We start from the raw sequence: 17,221 nt of genomic DNA, 5'->3' as shown, positions 1-17,221 counted from the left end.
AGTTTGGTTATAGAATTGCTTACATAGGTACTTTTAGAGGCTCAAAGTGTATTTTTTTTTTTTTTTCTAAATGTGGGCATTAGGCCCTATTGGAAGCTATTGCAACTGTTTTTCAAAGCAGTAATTTAATGAATTTATCTTCGCCCTGCCAAAGAGATGCTGTAATTGTTTCTAATGGTTGCAAACTACAGGGCCAGTCTTTGTTCTAAATAGTCACAGATGTTAACCATCTCACCCTTTATTTATTTTTTATGTTCTTGGAGTCAGTTTAAAAGAAAATTTAAATAAGCTCGAAGGAGTCCAGTGGTGAGATATTGACTACTGGGAGATTTGAAAGACAAAGCATATGATTCTGGAAAACAAGGTTCAATGTTGAGTAACTCAGGTTACTGCCTCTCTTCCCTTGTGTGTTCCTTTGTTAAGGAGCAGAAGAGAGGCCCTGGATTTCCATCCAGAAGATGTGGGTTCCCATTCCTGCCCAGTCACTTATACTCTGGGGGTATCAAGTGTATTCTTTTTCCTTAGATTTCAGGTTTTCTGTTCTATGAATTGGGGATCATAACATCTTCCTCCTTCAGTTGTTTTTAAGGAGATGATATACATAGGAGATAATATGCAACTGATATGTGAGAATGCTTTGTTATTCCTGTCGACTATGACCTTTGTAATTTTTTTGTAAATCAAAGGCCATTGTCGAGTCTAAAGGTTAGCAGAAAAGAATTCGTTGGGAGGCTTGTACCTTTAAGTAATGTCGAGTCCGGGGAAAGCCAATGAGTGCTTCAATGAGAGAGGAGCTCCAATGAACAAGGAGTGAGCCAAGAGGGAGTTCAATGAGATAAACAAGAGAGAAAAGCCAGTCTATGTCTAAGTCGGCCTCCTGGCCACACTCTCTGACTTTTGCCCTTGTCTATGCCTAAGACTCAGAAGTCAATAGATTGGGAAGTATGTTTACGTCTCTTTTTGTCAATTTTGACCCAGAAATGAAAGGGGCAGAAACCACTTCTCTAGAGCAGGGATTCCAAATTGACCACGCTCATTTCTGTGTTTGCTTTATTTTCCACAGTGTTTTAAATTTGCTTGAATTAGTTGTCAAAATTTAAAATATTGAGAGATTTTACATAAGATCCTGGATTTCTGCCTTGTTTCGTAAAATAGGGGGATCTGGTAACAATGAGCTGAGCGGTAGCTGTTTCTCTTAGCCTGGAAGTGTATTCTGTAGTTTATGTAGTCTACATTTGACCTATTTCACTCATTACTTCCTATAATAACAGTTTATCAGGAGAAAGCCTGCTATGTTTAATAAGACATGTCTTTATTTTTCAATATTTTATTCCTGAGGTACAATAGATTGCTGATACTGACCGTATACTTCCCACAAAGTTGCAAGCTCATTATCAGCCAGAGCCTTATCTCCAGTGCCAACTACTGATATAAGGGTTTTACCTATCAGACCTAAGTTGTGTCAGCATGAGAAACTTTCTGAATAAAAGAAAAGTAGTATTTTGGAAAAAGATTGTAATCATAGCATGTATACCAACATGAGAAGAAAAATATGAATTATTCCAAAATTATAAATGACACAGAACACACAAAAACAGGTGTATGAAAGTTTAAAAATGGCCTCACCAAACCAGATAGATTTTGCAGTTGATACCTCATTTTCCACTGATATTATATTAACAATGCTAGGATCAACTTATTTATCTCAGTTTTGAAAATATCCAACCTGAGAGTAAAGAAAATAAAAACACCAAGGACATACAACCTATAAATACTATTTAAGTGAAAATACCAAGTACGATTTCAGTATGAAATATCCTCAAAGAGTTGAAAGTTAAACAGAAAGCTAGCCTGAAAGTAGGGGAAACTCAAAAATGCTTCTGGGGGAGTTGATGCCTTCCATCAGTGACTGCTGCTATGAAACAGTGAGACTAATTAAGATAATTACATTGGTAATAAAATAATATTTTTTTAAAAATAGGATAACAATGCTTATACAATCGTTTCTACAATAAATGACCAGAGTTTGGACAACAGTACTAATTCATTAAACTCTAAGTGTTAACTGGAACGTTGACAGATTTTTGTGTCATGATTCGATAGGCTTTTTATTGTTAAAAGTTATTTTACAGAGGTTGATATGATTAAGATATAAAGTTTATATAAACATCACAAAGCACATTTTAAAATGTAAATTTTTAGATTAAAAATGTAATGTGAATATTAAAATATTTTCAAGTTTATTAGCTATTTTGGTAAAAAGTTCTGAGGTTAGTTTAATATTGGACATTTCACAAGGTAGGCTTAGAACATAGCAACAAAAAGCGCGTGCGTGCACACACACGCGCGCACACACACACATACGCACTTACAGCAAAGCCAAGCCAAGCACAAGAAAAGCAACATTGAAATATCGTTTTATTTAAACTCAGCTTACTGTCTTAGTACCATGTACAATATAAAAATAAGATTTTCCCTAATTTCTCAAACTATTAATCAAATACATAGGGAAACAGAGACTCCTCATTGATATGAACTTCAGAGTAATTTAAACTTCTTTTGAAATTTTTGATTTTAGATAAAATTCACTAATTATTGAGAAATATGATTTATATAAATACTGTTCTATTTTCTACTAAATCTTAAGCTTTTTGATGGCAAGGGAATTTGTTTTCAGTCTGTAAAATCCTTCTAAGCCTCTTTGAATATATACTTGTGCTAAGTAAATGTTAAACAAATGAATGTATGCATATAAATGAAATTTGTTTATATGCAACTTACATGAACTCAAGGATGTATTTAAAATGTGAAGTATACAGTAAAGACAGCGAATGGGTAAAACTATGAACTTTGTTTACAATAACAAATGAAAAAAAAAAAAAAGGTTCGCAACTAGCCACTTTCTCCCTTAACACAGCTGAGAAAAAAACAGGCCCTAACAGTAGCCCCACAAAACACATTTACTTCATGTAAGGTTTCTACAACAATCAAGGTCTTTGTGACCTTTTTTTACAGATGCCAATATGAAGTGTTTTTAATTGACTACTTTGCTTCCCCAGCATAAAATCCACAAACATTCACTTTGGGTTATAAAACATATCTGTCATCATGCCATATTCCTTCAGTATTCTGGATTTTGACCTGATCTCCCAAGTGACAAACTATTCCAAGATGGTAAATTAAGAGTCTTAGGGAGGAGCTATTTTTCTTTCATTCCATTTTAAGGTGATGCACTTATTGGTAAGGTGACCTGAAAGAGACCATTAATCCCGTTTTAAACATTAAGCTTATTATTGGAGGGTAACAAGCACCAGGGTGTACAGAATCTACAAGGTACTCACTTCAGTTCTTAAACTTTCATTGCCTTTGTCTTTACGCTACCACATGGCATCTTCCTGCTCTATTGCTAAAGCTAGTATTTAGTTTTCCTTTGTCATAATAACTGAACTAAAACTTCAGCTTTTAACTAAAACTGAATTTAGTTAAACTAAGTTTTTAACTGCCATAAAAGTTGCATTGGTGAAAGAAGAAATAGTAATTGTGAAGATTAGTGAGACATCCAAATAATATTTTAATCTTATCTAGGAATATTCTTAAATGGAACTAATAGAGGTTTTGTTGATTTTTAAAGAACTAAATATTATAGATAAGTAATCTGTTTTTTTTTGTTTATTTGTTTATTTATTTATTTATTTTAACCGGGATCGTTTATTTTTACCTTCTGCTGCTTGACCTGATAGATGGTAATGGCCTTTTTATGTCTATAATGGTACAAGTTGTTCATGGTCTTTTGAACCAGTTTAATCCAGACACTTACTAATGCATGAATGGAGGAACTGCAGCAACTGTAGACTGCAGTTTGTTTTTTTAAAAGTTATTGTGGCTGAACATTTCCATACATCCTATAAGGAGAGAGATTAAGTCTTTGTATACTTGAGGATATAATGCAATCATTGAAATGCTAATGCATTTTAATCATCCAAAGAGAAAGTAATAGGGAAAAAAATGATTCTGTTAAAGTAGCACATTATCAAGTATATGAAAGAGTACCTAGAATTTTATGAAAGAATGATCATTGAAATCAGCTCTTAAGATTGTTGTGAACTGTGTTATGGCAAGGTTAAGAACACTTTTATGGTGACTAATTCTATAACATGTTATTTATAAAAAGTGTTGGAGTTTCTCGCTTAAACTGACGAAATTTTAGTCTCACAGTGACCACTATAGAGGAAGTATACTAACACTGCTAGGTTTAGTGAAGAAATGACACAATCACTTATTTTAGTGAATCAAAATGTCCCAAGCCATATTTTTCTCCCACTAGAAAAATGTTTCAGAGTTCACAGTGCCTATTTCTAGTAAATATAAATATAGAGAATGCAGAATTGCAGGGTCACTGATAGATAGTTGGACTCGCCGCAACTATTCAAAGTTTAACTGGATAGAAAGTTACAAGGTAGACACCAATTTCCCAATTGTTATACAGGCAAAAGATGATGCATCAGAAATCTTTGTGTTATCATTGCAGAGTGGGAAGTACAGCTTTATCTACATCTATAGGTGGCTTATCCACAAATACTCAGAGACTGCCTATAACTTCCAAATTCATAGTTTGTTTTCAGAGATTATTTTTTCTTTTCTTTCTTTTTTTTTTTCTTGAAACAGAGTTTTGCTCTGTCGCCCAGCCTGCAGTACAGTGGCATGATCTCAACTCACTGCAAACTCCGCCTCCCGGGTTCAAGTGATTGTGTAGTTGGGATTACAAACGTGTGGCACTATGCCCAGCTAACTTTTCTGTTTTTAGTATAGACAGGGTTTCACCATGTTGGCCAGGCTAGTCTCCAACTCCTGACCTCACATGATCCATCTGCCTCAGCTTCTCAAAATGCTGGAATTACAAGCATGAGCCACCGTACCCGGCCTCTTATTTTTTTAAGCTTGCAAATTTCTCTTCTGGCCCTTGTTTGTGGAGATAACACTACAGACTAGATTGATGCTATCTTTGTGTTCTTTCTATTTAAATCTTTTTGTTTTTAATGCTAAGTTTAAAAGCAGCTGGTAAATAACAACCTGTTGTCTATGAAAGATCTGTGCACTCAAAATTAAACTGAAGTGAGATTTAATTTATTTCATATCATTATTTTTAAGAAAGACATTTAACTATTTAAATACCCTATCAGCTTTATATTAACCTTTGTTGCATTTTTCTATCTGACTGGCAACATATTATATTATTTTGTGATTAATTTTGCTTATAAATAATTTCATGCTAATATTTTCAGATAATTAAAATTTTTATACAAAACAATCTTATCTTTAAACATAATTTTTTTGGAAAATAGTCCCCAACACTGAAATTCTATGAATGTCCTCTGGTATATTTTTTAAAATTTTTACCTATTTATTTGAGTTATTTACACTTTTAAGCTTTTATTATAGAAATATTAAAGTACACAAACTAGTTGGGATTGTATAATAAACCCTCTTGTACCCATTACCTAGCTTAAACAATTATCAGTACATTGTCCTCTGGTATATGAATGTTCATTTTTATTCTTTCCCAATGGTCTTATTCACATATTTCATTATCAAACAATAAACAATTTGGATATTGTTTTTCTGAATATGCTTCCACAGCCATAGCTGTGAAAGAATTGAAACTAAAATTAAAGCCATATACATAGAACTAAAGCTGTCTGTGGACCCCATAGAACTGAGACAGGTCTCAGTTAATCTAGAAAGTTTATTTTGCCAAGGCTCAGGACATGTGCCCATGACACAGCTTTCAGGAGCTCCTGATGACATATGCCAAAGGTGATCAGAGCACAGTTTGATTTTATACATTTTAGGGAGACATGAGACATCAATCTACATATGTAAGATGAACATTGGTTCAGTCTGTAAAGGTGGGACAACTCGAAGCAACTGTGGGAAGATTTGAAGCGGGGACAGGGTAGGGGGAGTTCCAGGTCAAGGTAGATAAGAGACAAATGGTTGCCTGTTTCTAAGTTTCTGGTTAGCCTCTGTAAAGAAGGCAAATGCATTTATCCCCATGAACGGAGGAGTGACTTTGAATCGATGGGAGTCAGGTTGTCCCTAAGCAGTTCCCAGTTTAACTTTTCCCTTTAGCTTAGTGATTTGGGGGCCCCAAGATTTATTTTTCTTTCACATTTTCCCCCTTTTCTTTTTAAAATCTTTCAGAGAAAGCATTTTAGAAGAAAATGAGTCTCTTTTTTCAGGTTTCATCTGATCTCTCATGGCTAGGATGGTTTATTCCTAGATGGATAAGTCTTGAGTTATTAGGAAAGCTCCTTTTTAGCAGGTTGTGAAGTCTTATGTCCTGTGACAAGAAAATAGGGGGAAGAAGGGAGAAAAACAACAACAAACAAAAGAATAATCCTGGAGAATCAGTACAGGCCACATTACTCTGAAGCCCATGCATCAGTAGGCAGGTATGAAAGTCGTTTATGTATGTGGCTTTAAATAGGTTGCTGTTATTTTCTTCTGAAGTTTAAGTTGTCTGCCTTCAGTTTAGAGGGCTTTACAAAAGCAAAGCTTAGTTTTTGATGACTCCAAATTAGAAAAAATGGAGAAAAAAGAATAAAAATGGAAAAAAAATTAAAAACATTATTTTGCAGGCTTGTAGCCAAGAAAAAATAGAATTTGGTTCAAACTGTAGAAAATAATAAAAAAAGAAAAACATTAGGCAAGATTAGAATATAACAACAGGTGTACTACAGTTTTTGAAACCTAATTTTTCTCTGTCCAGTTTTCCATTTTCACCAAAGACAAATCTTGGTAGGACTTATTTGCTTTATTATACTCGGCCTGATTATTTGTATACAGTGCAGCAAGAAAAATTATTTTTTTCACATAGGCTTTTAAATTGGCTTTGATGGAATTTTGTTCCATAGAAGGAATCTCAGATAAGACTGTTTTAAAGTTGAGCTCAATCATGGATTTGTACCATCAAATACCTATGAGTTGGGTGAATTCCTCTCCTCTTGGGGTTCCAAGATAAACTTGAAGCTTCTGGGCCTGTCATAAAAATGACATTCTTTACTTACCACAGATCAGGAATCCTGTACAGGGATGATGTAGATGAGGTACAAAGCCAGTTTTTGCAAGAAGCTTTTATTGACTCCATAAGTCAAGTTTGATTCCTTAGAGGAAAGCACACCACTCCAGTCATAGCTTTGGTAAAATAACCAGTTTCTCCAATTGTGTCCTGTTACAAATGGAAACAAATTTTTATTGCACTTATGCAGATAATTATATTGCCATAAGCTAACATACTCACAAATAGTTTCAAAATTCTGTAGAAATCAGATAGAGAGAAACAAACATGCTCCAAATGGTGTTCATAGGAGTATATACTAAGTTGTTAAAAGTTGTCAATAGCTCAGAGAAAAGTTTTCCTGACTCTGAAAAGCAAAACAAAGGATCAGCAACATTTCAAGCAAAAAGTCAAAAAGAATACTTCATTCTTCTATTAATTCAGTCCATGCAGTTAATTTCTGTTCTGCTTGATAGTCATAAACATTTCAGCTCTCTGTGAGTTCTGAAAATGTTTCCTCTATTCTGATGTCACAACCTCCAAAGTTATCAGAAAACTGGAATCAAGAGCATCTGTTAGAGTTTTATAGTTGATTGTAAAACCACCTTCTAAAGAGAACCCAAACAAGACAACAATTATCTGTGGAAGACAAAAATTTTAGGGCAGTCATAGTCAAAGGTGCCATTGACAAGGAAATTTGTTACCTCTGTGGCACACAATAATTTAATATAACAATTATAATTACTACTGATAGTGTACACAAATTCATATTAGAATTATAAGAGTTTCCCATAATTTTTGAACACATACCAACAGCATACACAAATACGGCCCAAAGAAAACCAAACACCGTTTCACAATTGACAATGCTTCCTGTATAATTTTTATACCAAATAAGCTGAATTATGTCACTTTTTGACTTTAGCGAAACTAACACCTTAAAGGATTAATTAGGTCAGAAAAGACATAATTTCTAATTTGATTTTTAAAAGTGTCAAATACCAAAGCAAATATTAAAACACTTGATACTGCATGTCTTTGTAAAATAAATCATTCATTTGACCAAACTGATAACTCAAGGATTTCAAAAAAGAGGTGAAAACCTTCATTATTTGAGAGAGGAGACTTAATTTTAAAAACAATAAGCCCAAATAAAAGCAGGAAGCCAATTAAATTTGTTTTTCAAATTATAAGTAATCTATAAAATTTTAATCTTGACCAAAAGATATAACTTCCATAAGCCTTTTATAATCTTTATTAAGTAGTCAGCTAATGCTTCAAGAAAACGGTGTTAATCTGATACAGGGACCCATATACTAGTCTTGTATTAGTATGCCTTTGACTTTAATGATTAATTTATAGAGAAACTGGACTTACTTTCTCTCTCAAAATCTGCCCTTACAATCTCACATGCCCACCTCTTCTGTGATAGTTCCTGGGCTTTGAGGAATTGAATAACTTTAATTTCTGGTCCTGGGTCTCAGGAATGTGATTTATTTTTATTGTCATCTTCTACCAGGACTAAAGATGAGGCTTTAATTCCTGTCAACATTTAAGATTTAACAGGACTTGGTGTCCTTTTTTTTTTTTTTTTTCCCTTTTTTCTATTGAGACAGAATTTTGCTTTTGTCATGCAGGCTGGAGAGCAATGGCACTATCTCAGCTCACTGCAAACCAAAACTTAATAATAATAACATAGGAGTTGTTTTGATAAACCATAAAATCTGTTAGACCAGTTACCAAAAGCAAAAGAAAAGACTTTCTGCACTGCAAAGAATATTATGTTGAAAGAAAACATTTCCTTTAGACCTTTAAGAAAACATTGTTGGCATCAGGCCATGACAAACAAAAGTTGAGGAAAAGAACTTGTATGAGCTGAAAATGAGCTGAAGAGCAACTTTACTATCTTGTTCCCTTTAAAAGGGGAGAGAAAATAAAAAATGGTGAGATGCCATAAATTTGAACTTTATGTTAAAAAAAAAAATCTGTTATAATTTACTAAGAATAAATCAATCTCTTAAGAAAATGTCTTTGTTCTAACAATTTATTGTGTGTTTTTAATATCAAGCCCCAATCTGTAGAAAGGCCCTTATAATTTCCCTTTAATTATAGACAGCTTGATCATATAAAAGTTGTTTTTTTTTTTAATTAATCTTTCTTGTGACTTATACAGATCATTCATATCATGCTTGACTTTCTGATTTGTTCTGAACATCTCTGTTTCTTAAACAATCAGTCATTTTGTTCTAGGACTAAATCTACCATATAAGACTGTTTCTCATATAAAAATTATTTCTCTTTAAGATTTCTTACCAGAAAAAAAGCTCTTTATTTTTATAACTTTCTTTACATTCCTCTTATTTCCCCATTCCTTTTACCTTGTTTTATATATAACTTTTAAATAAGCTTTGAATTACACAAAAATGTTTCACCTTTTTAAAAAGGACATACTTTTTTTTTGAAAGAATGTTTTCCTACAAATATACTTTTATTGAAAAATACCTAAATAATAAATTACATATTATTTAATTTAATATAACTTTAGATTCTAAATTATGAGTTTGTTTACAAGTATTTATCCCATTATATTTACCTAATTATTTTAATCATTTACCTACATTATTTATAAAAACTGTGATATCATTTAAAATTACGGAACTACCATTGCAAAATTATAACTGAGACAGTGAAAGAGATCTGAACTAACTGACTCCATCTTGCTTCTAACTAACCTTCAAGCCATCCTTGTTCATTTCTGGGTGTAGGCCAAACTAACTTTGTATTTGTATTACTTAGTTTATAGTTTATAGTTTAGCTTTGAAACAAAGATAATTACAGTCCCTTCCCAAAACAAACCTTACTACCTGTGGACTAGACCACCTAAAGCCACAAGATTAGAAGTTATGGTAATCTTACTAAATTTAAGATATAGCTGTTTTTATTAAAACAATATCAATGTCTTATTTATTAAAGATCATGCAAGCAAAGATTATTCTGTCTTGTGCTAGGTTTATAGTTTTGTATCCCTTATGCCAAATTTTGACACCTTATAATATTTGGCAAGGATAAGTAAGAAAGTGCTTGATTAATACATGCAAACAAAAATGTATTCTGGCAATTCTTAAGACATTTCTAAAGTCTTAACTACTTTACCAAAAATTTTAAAGCTAGCTTATTTATTAAAGATTTTACTTGTTATGTAAACTTGAAAAAGCATTTGACTAGTATTTTATTCCTGATAAAGTACTTGATTCAAGTGCTTTTATTTTCTTAAACCAATTAATTAGAGCTCTTGTATATATTTTTAGTAGTGAAACATTGTGTATATGCACATAAATACATAAACATATTATGCCTGCTGAGAGAAATACATCTTATAGATTCATAAAGACCTTTTTTTTTTTTTTTTTTTTTCCTTCCTGTCTTGGACTTTCAGATTTCTGATAACTTGTTTCACAACCCTAGGCAGTTGTCAGCTAAATAGCCTTAATTTTTCATATTAAAGGAAACAACTAAGATGAAAATGAAATAGCAAAATTTACATCATAAGGTATAGAGACAAAAAGTCTGGTGGTGCTAGAGGGAGACTAAAGATGGATACCAAATCAAACATAAAGTTAAGGAAATCTATCATAGGATTGTATAAGGAGACCAATTTTATTTAGATAGAGACTGTGTATCTTTAACTGGATCTCTGAGCTCTGGGTAGAGCCCACACTGATTCCTGGGTCTCCAAAAAGAAAATTATTAAGAGATTAAACCATGTAATGCACTTACAGTTCATTAATAAATAAATAAATGACATTTCTAAGTGTCTAAACGATACTATTCCTTACAAAACCAAGAGTAGCCTCTGTTGCAATAGCTACTTTAGTAAAAAAAAAAAAAAAAAAAAAAAAAAAGAAAAAAATCAGATGACACAATACAAAAGGAAGCAGCTTAAGAGCTGAGATGAACTTGTCTGTTCATACTCTTGAGATTCGTTAAGGAAAAACAGAGAGTTTTCCCAAAAGGGAGCCTGGTACCTTCTCTGTTTTCTTTAAGGAACTCCAGGCTATTATAAACTATTTTAGGTCCCTCATGCAGCAGAGGGTGAAAGAGAAGGGAAACACAGCAGAAGTAAATAAAGAAAATAGAATTCAGTCAACTGAGAAGAAAAAAACTTTTGCTCAAAAAAAAAAAAAAAAAAAAAAGACAAGGTCCTAAGAGAGAAAAAAACAAAAACATGAAGGACTTTTAAATACGAACACACACATACAAACACACACACATCTTGGATGTTAGCTTTTAATTAAGCTGAATTCTAACCATTGACCTCCTTAAAAAAAATATTTTAAAATGTCATTACCATATTTCAGCTAGGATAAATTGCTACTATTTCAGAATTACCAAGTATCAAACAAGAAAAGGCTTTATATAGGAACCAAACCCAGGCTATCATGGTGGGGGGAAAAAAAAAAAAAAGAAGGCAGAACCTTAGCTATCAAACTGCAGCATGGGGTGACAGCCATTGCTCCTTCTGTTATGCCCAGACCGTTTATTCCCCGAAGAAGACCACCAGAGTCCAGAGTCAAAGCTAAGCAGCAAGGATCTTTATTACAGGTTCGAACCTGGAACTCTCCCTCGCTCGCGAAACGAGACGGGCAGGAGAGCTCCCCCACTGAGCTCCGAGCAGTGTTATATAGTCTAAGAAAAGTGGGCATAGAGTTATTATACAAATCAGATATATGATTGGCTAGTGTTTGAACAAGGCGATTTGGCTAACTATGATTGGTTCCCGCCATTTCTGATATTTTGGTTCAACCTTTGAGGCGGGAGAGCAGGTTTATGGCAGCAAGAGTTTATCTTACTTAAACACGTCTTGTGACCTTGCCTCAGAACTTACAAAATCTCTGGTATGTGCAAAACAAAATCTCTGGTACGTGCAGAAAAACAGGTGCTCACAGAACTTACGAAATCTCTGGTATGTGCAAAGATTAGAGAGCAGAACAAAGGTGTAGCGGGGGGCGGGTACACATCTATCTTTATGTCTTTTCACTTCAGTTTGGCCTGGCTAGCAAAATGTTGACCTTGTTATGTAAATAAAGCCCTTATAGTAGTCAAAATCAAAAATCTCCAAAATTTATTTTCCTTTCACATCTCCATGAAACTAAAATTCTTTTAAAAGTAACTAATAGAAACCCATTGTTTGAAATAAATTCTATGAGATGAATCAAATCCTATGATCTCTTGCCCTGAATCATATTCTCATGACTTTGATTCACGTTTGCTTCATAAAACTAATCTACTTTCACATAGACACTGTTGTAGCATTTAAATATAGATATTAGTATTTTCTCTCTCTCCTTCCTTCTCTCCCCTTCTCTGTTTCCTTAACAGTTAGCAAGACTGTGAAAGTTTTCCTTTAAAAAATATTTATTCTCTATCAATATATGTGTGAGCATGCATGTACAAAAATCTTTTCTCTGTACTAATCATTCTGTGTGCTAAATTGTTTACATCCATTATCTCACCTAATGTTCCCAACAAATGTATACTATAACAGTTTTGATTTTCAGATGAAAAAATGGGGCTTGAGATTAAGTATGCAGAAGTAAGTGACAAATTCCAACTTTGATCCAAGTTTGTTTTACACAAATGCATATACATTACCACTATTTAATATTGACACAGTTATCTAATAACACTTACCAAACGTCAGTGTTTTAACTTACATAGGAAGTTCCACTCTCATCTGTCTTCCCTTTTTGTCCTACTCTTTTAGCATATGTAATTACTCTGTTTATAAATACAATGTTTTAAACTGTCCTCTAATCATTTCATATTTGTAATTCCTATTTTCTATAACAGACTATATTCTTTTCAAAAATAGAAGTCATGGTGAATACTTAGTTTACATCATTTCACATTTCTTTAAATACACATAAAATTTGTTTAAAAGGAAGATGTGTTAATTGAATTTTAAATTTTGTTTTAAAAGATTGTTTCATTTTACAAGGTAATTTACTAAATTCCTATTTTCAAGGATTATACAGAATAATAGAAGAGTCAAAAATTAACAAAGCTACATATAATTACATGAAGATCAAATTTATTTTTTTACAATTTCACAATTTTACCATTTATCCACAAAATATTGCCAGACCTGATGGAAACATGCACTGCAACATTACTTTCTCTTTTTGATTTTTCAATCAAAAAAGGGAATTTTTCACTCCCTCTCTGGAGGTTCAAGTGTCCTGAAATAAACTGGCAACAAATTATGAGAAGAAAAGGCATACAGGATTATTAATGTGCAAGTGTACATGGGAGCCATACAAAATAAAGAATCAGAAGGCCAGATGGTTGAGGCTTATATGCCCTCTTCATACAGGAGAGGGAAATGGGAAATGTAAGGTATTTTGAGGAGTGCTAAATAATTTTCAGGGGAATTGAATGAGCTCAAATAATAGACAATGTCCTGGGCCAACGTTCCGCTGACCTCGGGGGTGAGTGGCTATAATTTCCAGAAAGGTGAAGGACAGAACCTCACAGTGAACAAACATTGTCTTAGCATACAAATAAAGCCTCTCGGAAAATCTCTCAGAGCTTCCTTCAGAATAGATGAAAAGTCTGCCTGGGTGTGGTGATGAGTCTTTTTTCATCTTTGTTGTTTAATCATTCCTGGTTATTTAATGAGATTCCAAGGGAGTGGTTTTCAGACAATTGCATTTCTTTTGAAAGAAGTTTTCTTCAGTCAAATAAGGGTACTTCCAGAGATCCCCTCCCTTGTGTCTGGGGCAAGGAAGAGAGCAAGAAGAGAAGGTTAGAACATTCTTGAAAGGCAGCTTCCATGAACTTTAAATTTCCTTTAATTCAAAAAAGTGCTCAGCATGCCAAAGCACCATACTTTGGCATATTATTCTCTGAGCCCCAACACTGTCTACACCCATCAACACTCAATTCTAAGCTCTTGAAATTTGTTCCTCTTCCATTTTTCCCTTTCACTTAATGGAATCCCTATACACCGTATCCTTCCCTCAATCTGAGATTACTGAAACAAGAAACGGACGGTCACCTGAGATTCTGTTCCTTACCTCATTTCTTACACCCAGTCTATCAGCTAGTCCTGACAATTCTACCTTCAAATTATATCTTGAATCAACTCACTTCTCTCCTTTATTGCCACCACCATATTCTAGACCACTATCATCTTTTCTGGTCTTTTATATAACCACTTAACATGCTCATACTCTTGCCTTACTACTATTCTCTGTATAATAGCCACATTGATTAGACAGTGTATCTGTGTTTGGTACAGTATATCCTGTGTACATACTGATTAGACAGATATACTGTCTCATCACTATCGTTGTGGGTTTTTTATTCCCCTAATTCAGCAGGCAGGAGTGTTACAGCTCTTTTCCTCCTGCCACATGTAACTTGGCAAGCAGGAGAATTATAGCTCTTTCACTCCTGTAGTTCAGTGACTCCAGGTTCTTGTCCCATGACCAAAAGGAATAAGGTGCATGGATACTGGAGAGGGAGTAAGGCAGAGTAAAATTTATTGAGTGAAAGAAAAGCTCTCAACAGCGAGAAGAGGGGACTTGAAAGTGGGTAGCCTTCTCTGAGGCTGAGCTAGGGGTTTTTATGGGCTTCAAATGGGGGAATGCTTGCTAATTGGTTTATGGGTGGGCTTGGAAAAGGAATCATTCAATAGGCTAAAGGCATCATTCAGAAAGAACCAATTAAGAGAGAGTGGATAAGATATGGATGGAAGTTCTCACTCTGGTTCATGGATTCGATCCAGAACTGGTAGCCCAGTTTTCAGGCTTTAGACTGCCCTGGCTTGAAGGTTGAGTTTCACAGGGGACCCATTTGTGGCTGCCTGGGAATTTGTCTGTCTCCTGTCACTGTCACTATGGCTGTATATATTTACTAAATATACAGAATAACATTTCTCCTCTGCTTAAAAGCCACCAAAGGTCCATGCACTTCTTATTCCCTTAATATAAAATCCAAAATAATTATCTTACCCTACAAGACCCATAATATTACCTTTTTGACTTCCTATTCCTCCCCTCTCCTCCTCACTCACTATACTTCCAATGCATTGACCTTATTTCTGTTCCTCAAATAGCCCACATTTTTTTCCCTGTTAGGGCCTTAGCATATGTTGTTTATTCTACTTGCCATGCTCTTTATACTGCCCATCTCGTTCTTCAGTTTTAGTATAAATGTCACTCCTCAAAGTGCTTTTTTTCTGATCACCTTCTCTAAGTAGGTCAGTCACCTGCTATTCTCTCTCATAGTAATGTTTTTTCAAAATATTTCATGAGTCATCATTATATATTTATGCACTTATTTAGTCTGACTCCTCCACTGGACCATAAGCTCCATAACGGTATATAATACATCTGTTTCTGTTGTGACTGAACACCTATGCAGTGCCTAGCACATAGTAGACACTCAATAAATATCTGTGAAATGAATGACTGAAACAATAGCATTATTTCTTTTTTTTTTTTAAGAATTCTTTTCTGGACAGACTGGGATGCAAATTTTCCTCGCATTGAATCTGCCTCTATGAGTGGTGCTGCAAGAAAAACCATCTACAAAGACATGAAAACTGGGGCTTGGCCTAATGGACTAACTGTGGACCACTTTGAGAAGAGGATAGTGTGGACAGATGCCAGGTTTAAAAAATTATCTCTTTTCTGGATTTTGTTTTTTATTTCCTCAGATAATATTTACAACACTGGAAAATGTCCTAACATGTCAGTATCATGTATACATATATTAAAATTGGAGGTGGTTTTTTTTTTTTTGCTTTTCCCAAATCAGATACAGACCCATAAAAATATTAATAAAATACCTTTTTTTTTTTGTCATTTAGCTGAGTTATATGATTATGTCTCTGGACTAGTTGAATGAGTTTTGACAAACTACCCATGTATTTATCTTCCTGCAGGTCAGATGCTATTTATTCAGCCCTCTATGATGGAACAAACATGATAGAAATCATCCGAGGTCATGAATACCTTTCCCATCCTTTTGCTGTGTCTCTATATGGGAGTGAAGTCTACTGGACAGACTGGAGGACCAACACATTGTCCAAAGCCAATAAGTGGACAGGGCAGAATGTCAGTGTGATTCAGAAAACAAGTGCACAGCCATTTGACCTTCAGATATACCATCCCAGTCGCCAGCCACAGGGTAAGTGCTTGTTCACTTATGGATTAACCACCCAGAAAGTATTATCATCTTGATAATGTAATATTTGAACTACAAAATAATCTTCTGTAAAAGTTATTGACATTTTATGCATACTGTATGAGGGAAGTGGTTTTAACCTTTATTTTAACGAGTTTAGAATTTTTTTATTTTGCTTTTTATTTTCTTTACATATAAATATTTAATTATATATAAATATATATAAAATTAGTACATCTTAATTACTAAGATGCCCCTATATATTTATTTTAAACTAAGTCCCCTAATTTTTAGATTATTGCCATGTAGCATATTGGGAGGAGATGGGGTGGTACATGAGAAAAGGTGAACCATTTGCTTGAGTTCCTCTATTTTAAGAGAAGTGAGTTCACAGGCACATATATGTTACCTCTCCCCATGTTTTTCAGCTTTTGGTTCAACAGTGAACGCCATCTTGGTTTCATGATTCTGTTTCCTCCACTCAATCTTTGCCAAATGTTACTATCCTAATTCTTACTTTTTCGCCTACTGTGATACCATGACCATTTGGCGTAACATCAGCTCATCCTTTTATACTTTTTCGCCATTATATGTGACATAACTGGTGGAAATCTCATTTGAATGCAAACAATGTCCCCTTCATTAGCATATTTTCATTTTAGATTCACGATTCTTAGATGACAAGCTCTCTCTTGCATTTTCTCCTTCTCTTTCTTTTTCAGTGTGGAATAAGATCTTCTAACTCATTGGCATGTAGGGCATTTGTTCCACACACTGAGCCTTATATTTTAAATTTGTATTATAGTATCTTTTAGACTTGACTAAAACCAGTTACCTCTCTGGTTGACAATATCACATGGCTATTCTTTGTCTTTCTTCAGTATGTGACCTTCATCCTCCCTTGATGCTATTTCTTCTACCAAAGTCTCATCTGCAAAATTTTCTGTGTCCTTTCTCTGACAATCTGATTGA

The 17,221-nt window shown here is 34.0% G+C and overlaps 1 protein-coding gene across 1 annotated transcript in view; it reads left to right on the top strand.

Annotated features, from left to right (window-relative positions):
* Nucleotides 1–17,221, top strand: part of LRP1B (LDL receptor related protein 1B) — a 1,963,100-nt gene that overhangs the window by 1,287,501 nt on the left and 658,378 nt on the right. The window contains exons 26-27 of the mRNA XM_025404289.1: nt 15,568–15,732; nt 16,008–16,252. Of these exons, the coding sequence (XP_025260074.1) occupies nt 15,568–15,732; nt 16,008–16,252 (410 nt within the window). The remainder of the gene's footprint in view (nt 1–15,567; nt 15,733–16,007; nt 16,253–17,221) is intronic.

The sequence above is a fragment of the Theropithecus gelada genome, chromosome 12 (assembly GCF_003255815.1).
Source record: "Theropithecus gelada isolate Dixy chromosome 12, Tgel_1.0, whole genome shotgun sequence".
Classification (NCBI taxonomy): Eukaryota; Metazoa; Chordata; class Mammalia; order Primates; family Cercopithecidae; genus Theropithecus; species Theropithecus gelada.
This window is presented reverse-complemented; position numbering and strand designations above follow the sequence as displayed.